At 37.0% G+C, this 13,686-nt stretch overlaps 1 protein-coding gene across 2 annotated transcripts in view; it reads left to right on the top strand.

Annotated features, from left to right (window-relative positions):
• alcama (activated leukocyte cell adhesion molecule a) overlaps positions 1-13,686 on the top strand; it is an 86,368-nt gene that overhangs the window by 51,324 nt on the left and 21,358 nt on the right. For both annotated transcript variants that reach the window (XM_048180165.1, XM_048180158.1), the window contains exons 2-6: positions 4,734-4,840; positions 5,018-5,237; positions 8,013-8,077; positions 11,497-11,584; positions 12,733-12,906. In XM_048180165.1, the coding sequence (XP_048036122.1) occupies positions 4,734-4,840; positions 5,018-5,237; positions 8,013-8,077; positions 11,497-11,584; positions 12,733-12,906 (654 nt within the window). The remainder of the gene's footprint in view (positions 1-4,733; positions 4,841-5,017; positions 5,238-8,012; positions 8,078-11,496; positions 11,585-12,732; positions 12,907-13,686) is intronic.

Raw genomic sequence — 13,686 nt, 5'->3', positions numbered from 1 at the left:
TATAAAATGCATATAATACACAAATATAATACATTTTCTTTTGATTTTGGGATGAAATATGACCTACCCTGCTGAGAAAAAAAAATGGTTTAATCTAGTCAAAGATGGTTTGATGGTCCTGGCTGGTTTAAGCTGGCCTAGCAGGTCTAGCATTTAGAATGTAAACCAGCAAAACAGACCAACCTGACCAGGTTGGAAAACCAACTTACACAAGCAAACCAGTTTTAGCTAGTTTAAGCTGTTTCTTTCAACAGTGCAATTATGTTTTTGACAGGTTTCAGAAGGGTTTATCCATTTGTGTTTAAACAGTCTTGTCGATATATCTCTCTTTCCTTGTCTTTATTCAATGTCAGAATCTTCCAGCAGATTATCCGTTGTCATGGTGCTTTCCCACCTGTGCAGGTATCATATGTCCATGTGCTGGTGCTGTATTTTAGCATAGACCCTGTGTGCTGTCTAAACAGTCAATAGTCTTTATATTAATGTAGACCCTCTATGTACACAACCTGTTCTTTTCGGCTGTCACCATCTCAGTTCTTCCACTGGATTTATTATTAGCTCAAAGCTTTTAGCAAAAAAAAAAAGAAAAAAACGTATGTCATTTATCAGAACCTGTTGAGAAAGAGTGACTGCAAAGCCTGTTTAAAGGAGCAGTTAATGCATAGATTAATATTCTGTCATCATTTACTCAACCCATATTCTATTTATTTTTTCTTTGAACACAAAAAGGGAATTTTGAAGTAGCCATTTTCCATTAAGTTTAAAGTGAAGATGTCTTGTCAAGCCTCAAAAAGGACAAAAAAAGTATGGAAACCTGTTCAGAGTATAGAAAAAAGGTAAAAATGGCAATTTCTTCACACACATGTGGTTTTATAATGTGCAGTTGTGACTTTGTATTGTACAATGACATTTTTATTTCACGTTTGTGTCTGTATCACACAATGTGGCTTTATATTGTACAAATGTGGCTTTTATTATTGTAAAATTCCAACTTTTTACCTCAATTGACAATGAAATTTATTTTGTATAAAACGTATTTATTTAAAAAACTTGGTCCCATTTTATATTAGGTGGCCTTAACTACTATGTACTTACATTTAAATTAATCAGTGCACACTGTAAAAAAAAAAAAAAATCCCCATAAAATTTACGGGAAAAAAACGGCAGCTATGGTTGCCAGAACTTTACCGTAAAAATACGGGAGCAAAGTTTTAGGTTTTACGGGACAGCACTGTCTAATTTACAGTTCAAAACCGTATAATTTAAAGGTTTATAATTGTAATAATTACGGTTCATAACTGTCTATTTTACACACTGCAAAAAAAATTCTGTTAAATTTACGGTAAAAAAAACATATTTCATTAACTGATATAATGTTAATTTAGCAACCTATTGGAGTACTAATATCTGCTTTGTACCTTGTAATACATTGAAAACCACCAAACACGGTGATGCGAGTCACATGATGAATCAAAGTTCATCACAAGCAGCTTTTCCACAAGCTGAGGAGGACAATAGACCCCTTAATCGCCTACGTCACCGTGACGTCACCGCTCTAGCTGGAGGCAAAACATAAATAAGAACTCATAGCAGGCGCGCTAAAAGTTTGAGGTTTTGACTTTAAAATGTCGTCTTGTTGTGTTTTTGGCTGCCAGAATAGAAGGAACAGGACTTTTGGTTCAAAACTAAAGTTTTACCAGATCCTGGCAGACATTCCTTCACAGAAATCAAAAAGATAATTGTGGTTGAATGCAATACGGCGTACAGACTGGTCAGACGATCATAAATAATACTCGTGTTTGCAGTGCACACTTCATATCAGGTAAAATAATCGATGCATATGTAATGGTGTGTTGGTTTTATCTAGTACAAATCAGCAAGTTTCTGTTTTATAGGTGAAAAGTCGCCAACTTTCAGCGCACTAGCTAGCTTAAATGTTAAACAAACATACAGCGATAGATGTGTGTGCCATTCTTTGAATGGTCTCTTAAAATAATCCACATTGCAAGCCATAATCATAGTTAGCCCAGCGTTAGGTTACATTAGACAATAAGCCTTGACAAAATTCCCCGAACCACCCGAAAGTAATTCATATGTTGTCTAGGAAATATCCAAAACTTAAGTTAATTTACAAAAATATCTGTCACGGTCCTGCAGAGTCAGTGACTGTACATATTCGGACAGTTCTGAACCTTCTTCTGCATCTATGTTTAATAAATCCCTCCTAAAACATGCTAGCTTACGCTTATCAACATTGAGTCCAGCATCTCTTTTTGCCTCCAGCTAAGCCCCGCCCACCAGGAAATGTTGCAATGTTTACAAACTTTTAAGGGGTCTATACTAAAGGCAGGAATGCGGTCGGCCGACTAAGTTTTCTCAGTGTGTTCCGCACCGTCGGCTGAAGTTGGTCCACGTCGGCTTTTTTTCGGCCGATTCTAAATGTTGAATTGGCGTTGGAGCTCGTCGGTCCGTCGGGCCATCTGATCATTCTGATTGGCTGTTCAGCTACTGCCGCCAGCTGGTTCGAAAAGGCATTTCATCTCACGCAGGCGCAGAACTGACGTGCTACTTGGCCGTCGGCTGTTTAGCGTCGGTTTGGTGTGTCAGGGCAACTTTGGACATAGACGCTGCCGACGTGAGCCAACCCTGCAGTCTGCTTTCGTCGCCACTAGTTTGTCGGCGTCGGCTTGGTGTGTTTTGGCCTTAATATATAGAAAGGGCACACAGTGTCATTCACATAAACACTAAACGCCATCATGGTAACACACATGAAATTTTAAAAATGCAATAAACATTAATTTAACAACATTAGATGTAACATAAAACCCTAATGTACGTACATATCTGATTAAAAAAAAACAAAGTAAAACTAAGAAGAAACAGTTATTTCAACGAAAATACATCAAATGTGAAGTGTGGGAATGTCAATTTATGACTTGTTGTTTTTCACTTCCAAAAACAATAAATGTAAGGGTTTTTTTTTACCATAAAATTAAATTAAATGTACTGTTAGATCTATTACTCACTGTATATAGTACGGAAACTGTTTTAGACCGTAGCATTTTTACAGTCTTTTACTGTTAAAATCAAGGTCATTTTTTTACAGAGCACTTATTGTGTACTGTTTTTACATCGTACTTATTTTTTTTTTTTTAAAACCTGCATGTAATTACATCTGTAAATAATTTCTGTAATTACATCTATAATTACACTGTTGACCCATCCCTTAACCCACCCTTAAACCTACCCATACCACCAAACCTGTACCTAACCATACCCGTATCCACCTCAATAACAGCAAAAGTGTTTTACAATACAGTATGTACACAATAAGTACATTGTAAGTACATACTTTATTTAAGTACATAGTAGTTAAGGCCACCTAATATAAAGTGGGACCAAAAACTTTATTTCGTATTTCCTTTGGTGTTCAACAGAACAAGTAATAGCATACAGGTTTGGAAAAAAACATTTTTTTTGTGCGAAATGTTACTTTAGCCAACACATCGGTCATTGTGTGCCTATTGATTGCTTGTTTAATGGCAGTATTCCGGTATCCAGAGTGAGGTTGTGAAATTTAGTCTCTGTGCAGATTAGTCCATATTCAGTGGTTCAAAATGACCTGTTCTGCTGAATTGGTGTGAGTGTGTATGTGTTTTCTAGAGTGTGTCTATATCGATGTAGTTTCTGCTTATCAGCTCTTTTATCCTCTGCATTGCAGCCTCTGAGTCAATATTAAAACTGCTATCACAATGAAAAGTTGCGAATATGGGAAACGATTGCCCTGGAGACAAGGCTGACTGTGTGCGGAAGAGCGGTTGCCTACAGCTAGCGTCTTCGGTTTGACCACAATTTGAACCTTCGTTGTTCAAGCTCTTTGAATAGTCTCTCTTGGAGATGGGGCGCTGATGGAAGTGGGCGGACCGTGAAGTCCCTTCAGCCCTGACCTTTCAACCCCCTATACTGCTTTACCTAAATCCACCGTGCCACTGAACATGGGGCCACATTGCTATGACAACCTCACCAGGCATTAATAAAGGGCCCTGTAATCTTTAAGTGCTAAGTTTTGCTTAACACTCTGAGGATAGGTTCAGCGTGTTATTGCGCAAAAAAATACCAGCTGTTTCATGTCACGATGCCAACTCTTTTTGCACTCCAGACTATGATCGACTGTCGCTGATTGTCAGCGGTTATCTGCGTAAGACAGTAGGATGTTTACAGAGCTCACCGGCTCAAGTGACAAACAACGTTGTCGTGTCGGCAGAGGAATGATGGCATGCAATCTATCATTCCAGATGACAATGTTCAGCTTCCACGTCTGTTATTTCATTCCTTGCCTAAATGCACATGCTAATGTGCAGACAATTATGCATACATGCATGCACTCACTTCCCATGAGAACATTTCAGACTGGTTATTTATTGAAAAAATGCTGCATGAACGTAACTCATCGGTGGCCTTGCGTTGAACGTGCTTTTGTTTTTTCAGATTCCGCGAACGCGTCTAATTTAAAATTAAGATGCATAACGTGCACATGTTTTGGGAATAATCAAAACAAGACCTATCCTCCCTCCCATTTCTTGTTGCGCTGTTTCAGAGTGGAGATAATGCCCTGATGTTTGTGTACGCGTGCGTGTCGCATTTGACAGTAATTTCTGCCGATGCTTCACAGCCGCTCTGTTTGATACCAACCCTGCATCTAAAACAGGATGTTCTTGTCTTGTATTTTCCAGGGAGCTGCTTGCAGACAGTTATAGGTCTGTACGGTGAGACCATTGAAGTGCCATGCAACAATGGAAATAACAAGCCAGATGGCCTTATTTTCACCAAATGGAAATATGTGAGTGTTACTTTTTCTATCCTACTAAGCATCTGGGCCGTTACTCTGCCCTGCTAGCCTGTCTGGGTAGCCAAGCAATATACAGCTACTCTCACCGTCATATTGATTCTAATTTAATCTCTATAGGTGCTAAATGTGTGTTTGTCGGTGTGCTAACGGCCCTTCTATCTCGTTCAGGTGAAAGATGACGGCACTAACGGGGATCTACTCGTGAAGCAGGCTGCCAAAGACCAGGCAACCGTGTCCGCCACTGACGGCTACAAAAGTAGAGTTAGCATCGCCACCAACTCCAGCCTGCTGATCGCCCAGGGCTCTCTGGCCGACCAGAGAATTTTCACCTGCATGGTGGTGTCTTTAACCAACCTGGAAGAGTACTCTGTGGAAGTGAAAGTTTACAGTGAGTATACATAAAATACACACTCACACAAAATATTAATAAATAAGAGCAAATCAGAGAGGGGAATAAGATTATTCAAGCACTGTTTTGGTATATGATGAAACCGAATGTAAGCGTCAGATCTCAAATTGTATTGGAAAGTGGGTGTGGAGATGTTAGATAAGGGAGAGAATAACATGTGTGTAGCCTTTGATATGCTTGCATGCTTTTAGAGATATATCAGAGATATGATATTGATATTGCCCAGTGTATTCCAAAATCAGAAAGATTGGCTGTTCTCTGGTGTGCATACATATATACAGTTGCATGAAAAACAATGGGAACCACTTGCAGAATCTGGGAAAATGTGAATAATTTTAACAAAATAAGAGATCATACAAAATGCATGTTATTTTTTATTTAGTACTGTCCTGAATAAGATATTTTACATAAAAGATGTTTACATAAAGTCCAGAAGACAAAAAAAATAGCTGAATTTATTAAAATAACCCTGTTCAAAAGTTTGGGAACCTCTGGTTCTTAATACTGTGTGTGGTTACCTACTGTAGATGATCTACGACTGTTTTTTTGTTTTGTGATGGTTGTTCATGAATCTCTTGTTTGTTCTGAGCAGTTAAACTGAGCTCTGTTCTTCAGATAAATCCTTCAGGTCCTGCAAATTCTTCAGTTTTCAAGGATTTTTTTGCATATTTGAACCTTTTCCAGCAGTGACTTTATGATTTTGAGATCCATCTTTTCACACTGAGGACAATTGAGGGACTCAAACACAACTATTAAAAAAGGTTCAAACATTCACTGATGATCCAGAAGAAAACACGATGCATTAAGAGCCAGGGGGTGAAAACCTTTTGAATTTGAAGATCAAGGTAAATTATACCTAATCTGTCTTCCGGGAAACATGCAAGTACCTTCTGTTGCTTCCAAAGGGCAGTACTATATGAAAAACAAAACAAAAAAGATATTTCAACAAAATATGAAAAAGTTCAAAAGTTTCCACCCCCCTGCTCTCAATGCATCATGTTTTCTTCTGGAGCAGAAGTGAATGTTTGAACCTTTTTTAATAGTTGTGTTTGAGTCCCTCAATTGTGTGAAAAAGACGGATCTCAAAATCATTCAGTCACTGCTGGAAAGGGTTCAAATATGCAAAAAAATCCTTGAAAACTGAAGAATTGGCAGGACCTGAAGGATTTTTCTGAAGAACAGAGATCAGTTTAACTGCTCAGGACAAACAAGGGACTCATGGACAACCATCACAAAACAAAAACAACAGTCGTAGATCATCCAGGTAACCACAGTATTAAGAATCAATGGTTCCCAAACTTTTGAACGGGGTTATTTTGATAAATTTAGCTATTTTTGTCTTGTGGACTGTATGTAAACATCTTTTATGTAAAATATATTTTTCAGGACAGTACTAAATAAAAAATAACAAAAATAAAATAACAAAAATCTCTCTTATTTTGTTAAAATTATTCACATTTTCCCAGATTCTGCAAGTGGTTCTCATACTTTTTCAGGCCACTGTGTGTGTGTATATATATATATATATATATATATATATATATATATATATATATATATATATATATATATATATATATACTGCCCTACAAAGCAAAAAGGCAGTAACTGCATTTTTGGTCAAAAATTAGTTATTGTCATTTTCATGACATTCAAGGCATCCTTTGTTATGTGACAAATTAAATATGAGGATTGATATGTACAAAGAATAAGCTAATATAAAGTAACATAACAGCAACATGTCCAATAATCTACCTACAACTACTTAGCTGGATGACAGGATAACTTTTAAGTCATTTTTCTCAGTTCTGCACTCTGCGTAGTTACTGCCTTTTTGCTTTGTAGGGCAGTATATATATATATATATATAATATTAAATTCATATAATATAATATTCAGTGAATGGCATGCAGTTATCACTAAAAGTTATTACTAAATTCAATTTTGTGTAAAAAAAAAAAAAAATTGTTTTTAACTTTCATCCAAAGGAGTTAAAACTTGTGGTTGATATTGCTTCCAATGCATTTGTCACACTGTAAATGGAAGGCCAAGTGGAGGGCATTGAATTTTGGGATACAATATTGGTCACAGTGTGCTCTGGTTGTAACTATAATGCATATTTTAGTGAAAAAAGTAGGTGGTCTGGGTAGTTGATATGTAATTTCAAGCAGTATCTTTACTTACTTAAACATTATATGTACATTATACACACACACACACACACGTGTTTCCATTTTTTATGGGGACATAATGATATGAACAAACAAACAAACTGTATATTCTATCCCCTAACCCTACACATCACAGAAAAAAAAACATCCCTTGTGTGATTTATAAGCTGTTTTCCTCATGGGGACCATAAAATATCCCCACGAAGACAAGGATTTTTGATATATTGCCATCTTTGTGGGGACATTTTTGTCCCCATAACATAGGGTTTACCAGGCGTGTGTGTGTGTGTGTGTGTGTGTGTGTGTGTGTGTGTGTGTGTGTGTGTGTGTGTGTGTGTGTGTCATTTAAAAAAAAAAAAAAAAAAGACATTTATAGACACGTTTTATTAGAAAATGTAAAATGAAAAAATGTGTATTATTAATTAAATGTAAATTAAATATATTCTTTTTTAAAATGTAGAATCCAGATGAAAAAAAGTTTACTAAACAGTAACTACCCACATTCTATGCAAACAGAAAAATATGCATTATGTTGACAGTATTCATATCATAGTCTGATACGATGCTTGATCTCTTATTGCAGAAAAACCATCAGCCCCTGTAATCAAAAACAAAGCGAAAGAACTGGAAAATGGCAAGCTGACACAGGTGAGTCGTTGTCTTTAAACTTTTCCCTTTAAGAGCCAGAGTTTCTGCTGCTGCTGTCGTTGCCAGTAGATGGTGTTTTCTCCAGTACACAAAACAGCAAGGATACTAACAATGTGCAGGATCAAACCCTGTGCCTTTGTTTTCATTACCCAGCATGCCTCTCCAGTAGTGTCAACATTGACACTCACCTGCTGTTATCACAGTCAGAGGTGGCTCAAAGACGGCACTAATGATACGGACATCAGCGAACGCGTCTGTGGGGCGTACACACCTGATTTAGGCAGTACTCGAACGATTGTCACCCACGGCTACACAGGAAACAGCCACTTTTATGTTGTGTAGAGTTTGCATCTCAAACACAGGAGGATAGTAATATTATTCGGCTGCATGTGAAGAGGAAGGAGCTTTGATTTGAACTACTTGGAGCACGTACAAGGCATCCCACGCAGTCCTTATGACTGGTGTTTGTAAATGGAGCTGGGGGTCGTTATTTTTCATTTTCTCCCTCTATCTCTCTCTCTTTTTTTAATGTAGTTCAGAATGCTAGGATCTTAGAGTCTGGCTGAGGCGGAGGTGTGGGGTGGGGAAGGCTAGTGTTGTGTATACAGCGGTATGGGGCTGCTTTTTCCGTGGCCACCCACTGAGGTTTGTCATGTTCAAAGTGCCGAGACTTGCTTAGACAGAGAGAGGGGAAGGGCACGGAAGAAAGAGCGCCTCCTCTGAATATATAACATTTAAAATAGCTACTTGTCTTGAAAACATGCACATCTCTGGCTGAAGGTCTTTGGAAAGAGGGAATTATAATGAGATGGGTGAAAACATTTAATAGGTGCACCACTTTTGCAAAAAAAAAAAAAAAAAAAAGAAAAGAAAAAAGAAAAAGAAAAGATGTTTATGTACATTTTCCTTTTATCATGGTAGCAGTTATTCATGAAAAGGTCAAGGACAGTCATATATATTGCTGATCTTAATCTGATTTGGATCTTTAAGATCTTTTGGGATTTTATCTGGATCGCAGAGGTGGAGCAATTCTGTAGTCACATAAAAGCATGTTGAATCAAAAACAAACAGCACAACCAGTGTAGTCCATTTCTCAAACTATTGACTGTTATGAGCCTTTTTTTTAAAATTGTTTTAGCATGTTTTTGATTGACTAAAAGAACCTTCTCATAAGAATAACAAAAAAAAGTGCAACCAGTGTAGTCTGATTCACATATAAATCCCAAAATGTGAATCTCAAAAATAATTTGTTCATGAAACAGACTACATAGCATGACTATTGTAGTCTGATTCCCAAATGAATGACTCACATGAGCCAGTTCTTTTAGTGAATCAAAAAGCATGACCAGTGTAGTCTGATTTGCAAATTATAGGGTTAGTTCACCAAAAAATGAAAATTCTGTCTTTAATTACCCACCCTCATGTCGTTCTACACCCTTAAGACCTTCGTTCATCTTCGGAACATAAATTAAGATATTTTTGATCAAATCCGATGGCTCATGAGGCCTGCATTGACAGCAAGTTAATTTAGACATTCAAACATCCAGAAAGGTACTAAAAACATATTTAAAAGAGTTCATGTGACTATAGTGGTTCAACCTTAATGTTATGAAGCGACGAGAATACTTTTTGTGTGCCAAAAAAACAAAATAACGACTTTATTCAACAATATCTAGTGAAGAGTGATGCTTCATGAAGCTTTGAAGCTTTACAAATCTTTTGTTTCGAATCGTGTATCAAACTGCCAAAGTCACGTGAATCATTGAAATTTCAAAACGGTTATGACGTAACGAAGCTTTGTTTACTGAAATCATGTGACTTTGGCAGTTTGAGATCGTTTGATACATGCTCCGAACCACTGATTCGAAACAAAAGATTCATAAAGCTTTGAAGCTTGATGAAGCACTGTTTTGAAATCGCCCTTCACTAGAAATTGTTGAATAAAGCGGTTATTTTGTTTTTTTGGTGCACAAAAAGTATTCTCGTCGCTTCATAACATTAAGGTTGAACTGCTGGTAGTCACATGAACTGTTTTAAATGAACTATCCCTTTAATGACTCTATTGAGTCAAGTTCTTTTTGGTGAATCAAAACCATAGAGCACAAGCAGTGCAGTCTGACTGATTCTCAAAAGTTTTTAGTAAAACAAAAACATACAGCATGACCAGTGTGGCATGATTCCCAGACGAATAACTCTTATGAGTAGTATAGTAAAAGAATACAGTGCAAGCAGCAGTCCAATAGATTCTTGAACTAATGACTCTTATGATTTTACTCTTTTTAGTCTCTTACAACTTACTGTGATATATGGTATTCACGGATTGAAGGCTCAAGAGATGTAAATCAGTGATGTTCCTGACTGTTTTTTGTGAAGCTTTTGTGTGCAGCATCTAAAATAACATCAAAAATAAAAGTATTAATAAATACTGTAGGTCATACTAAAAGAATTAGTAATGAAACGGAAATCCGTAAATTGTTTGCATAAAGCATGTGCAAATAAACCACGCCATTAGTGGGCAGAATTCATTCTTAGTGAATCCCCCAGAGAGTCCAGGAAGGAAAGTGCTTAGTCACAGCTGCTCTGTTCCACGGCTCAATGAAAACTACAGGCTTCAGGCAGCACTCTACACTTGAGAGGTGATGTATCATCGTCCGGTTCCTGAGGAGGGTCCGGTGTGTTAACGGAGATCGGAATCACAGTACGGTGATTTCCCCTACCTCATCTCCCCCTTATTCGTGGTTCCTCTAAAATCTTGGATTTCTCACGCCACCCTGAACACCTGAGCACATGCATCATCCTGCTGTCTGCTTCTGCTTCCCTGCCATTATTACCCTTCTCTCTTTCTGCTGATCTCTCTATCCTGGGGCAGATAGCTCGTCAGCATGTGATCCTGTCAGCGTGTTATTAATGCAGGGCCTCTTCGGCCTCTAGCAGTGTTTTTACTCAACCAGAGAGAAGGAAAAGGGCGAGAAAAAGAAAGTGAGGAAATAAGAGACCTGTATCACAACTGTAGAGTAAAAACCCTGCCCACTTTAGCTCATACAGATGATGTCATTATACTGTATATATAAAGGTATCTTCCCTGGGCCACCCCAGGACTTACCCACTAGAAGTACAGCAGCAGTGGGATAAAAGTACCTGGAAGGTCATGAACCTTCATTAGGGAAAGTCCCAAGGAAATGAGTCCCAGAGTCACAACACTTTCAAATCATGTTGAGTTTGGTAGACAACATCATGTGACAATCTAATGTGATACTATGTGTCACAGGTCTATAAATAGCTGTCTGACACAGGCGGAACCGAAAGTGTTTCAGACTTGAAACTCATCCAAATTTTTACTGATGAGAAGTTTCGATATAGTCACTAAAGCAGATGCATTGGTTTTTTTTTCTTTTTCTGGCTGTGTGTTTGTGTGTTAGCTGGGGGAATGTGTGGTGGAGAGTGCCAACCCAGCAGCATATCTCATCTGGATGAAGAACAGCCAGCCCCTGGAGAATGACAACAAGAGTGAGTTCATATCACAGTCATTACATAAAAGAAGAATGAAGATATATATATATATATATATATATATAATTTTTTTTTTCCAATTCACTCTAGATCAATCACATTTATTTAAATCATTATTTTAATTAAAAAATAAATCATTTATCTGTATTTTTATCTGAATTTTCATTCCCGTCACATTTATTTACCTCAAAATAACTTTTTATTTATTTAAAATGACATAATGAACAAGAAGTGACATCATTTTGAGCTTTGACAAGCCCATTTTAAAGGATCTTTTCATGTTTGCTAATATTTAATGTCTAGCTTATAAACTAATAAAAACAGACAGAATTTATTTTCTGTTTCTTTTAATATTTTCCTTTTTTTATATATAGAAAAGTCATTCTTAAATGCTAATGTCAGGAGGCCAAACCCTTAATAACAAGGAACAGTTAAGAATATCCTAACATATTCATTTTTATTAATGTAGGTTGAGATGGCACTATGTTAGTTTAAATTAGACATTCCCTTGAAAATCACTTTTCTGTAGTCAAAAGGCACTTGTTTCATTGAATGGCTTAACAAGTATGTGCAATATTTCTGTCAAGTTATTATGCAAAGAATGAATGTGTTTCTGCATGTTGTGATACAGCATAACTAAATATTGTGCATATTGTAAGCATATTGGAGCTGTCTACACTGCAAGCATCCGATATGGCATGTCACGTTTTCATATGACAGATACCCGGTACCTGTTTTTGACATGCTGCAGAACTACTCCTGACACTTATTTTCCCATCTCTCTGAAATAAAGAAGAGTCATTTACAAAAAGCATAAACTGATTACTATGAAATTTTATGTTACATGTTTTAGTTTTTTCAGTTTGTGGTCTCAGGCTGACTAGTTACGTTTCTAACCATACGTATATGCAGATTTGTTCTTTTAAAATAACCCTTACAAAAATAAGTAAATAAAGGAAACTTGCCCCTTTAACTGTTGCTGCAGTCTTGAGCTCGCAACTGATTGGTTTGTGGTTAGTGAATATTCTGACAGTGTTCACAGACTCTGTTGTTACGTTGTGTTAGGCACTTCCAGTGTGACAGTCACTATGTTTGCCAGCTGTAATGACTGAGGTGTCTATATGTGTGTTTGTGTGTGACTGCAGCGATCATTATCACATCTGCTGTCACCAAGGACCCAGTCACAGGTCTGTCCAGCACCTCTTCCAGACTGAAGTACACAGCCAGGAAAGAGGATGTGACATCACAGTTCACCTGCACAGCAAAGCATGAGATGGGCCCCGACCAGGTTTCAGCAGCAGAGACCTTCCCAATTCACTGTAAGTATTCACTTCTTCAGTCTCACATGATCTTTCAGAAATCTTTCTAATATGCTGATTTGGTGCTCAAAAAACATGTCTTATAATTATATCAGTCAGTATTAAAACAGTTGTGATGCTTGATATTTTTTGTGGAAACCGTGATAAATTTTTTTCAGGATTTTTTATTATTATGAAGATCAAAAGAGCAGCGTTTATTTGAAGTAGAGATAATTTTGTAACATTATAAATGTCTTGTCAGTTTTGTTTAATCAAATGCATGGTCAAAATTTATATATAGCGCCTTAAAATGATATGAACACTTATCCAAGTGGTGCACAACACACATTTTTGCATCATCCTGCAAAAAAAAAAAAAAAAAAAAATGAACAAATGATAACTGGTTTAAATTATTTTATTTTATGTATAAACATAATACAGAGCAACACCTCACAATGAAATAAAAACTTAAAAAATACTAATGTAACCAAGTTATGAATAAGCCTAAAAGAAAAGATACATTTTAAGAGATGCTTTAAATGCAGATAGTGTAGGGAGCATCTGATAGAGAGATTTAAGGCATTCCAAAACATACTGAAAAAACCCGGTCGCCTCGTTTTTAATCGTGATTTTGGAACAATTTGGAGCAGCAGCTGGGAAGATGATCTGTGCGATCTCCGAGAAGAATGGAGGCTTACAGGATCTGATATGCAAGTAGGAGCAAGCCCATGTAAGGCTTTAAATGGTCACGAAACCCTAAAACACATTTTCTGAGATGTTAACAGATATGTACAGGTTGCA

This window comes from Megalobrama amblycephala, linkage group LG2 (assembly GCF_018812025.1).
Source record: "Megalobrama amblycephala isolate DHTTF-2021 linkage group LG2, ASM1881202v1, whole genome shotgun sequence".
Taxonomy (NCBI): domain Eukaryota; kingdom Metazoa; phylum Chordata; class Actinopteri; order Cypriniformes; family Xenocyprididae; genus Megalobrama; species Megalobrama amblycephala.
Note: the sequence above shows the minus strand (reverse complement) of the source record. Positions and strands in the feature narration are given on the sequence as shown.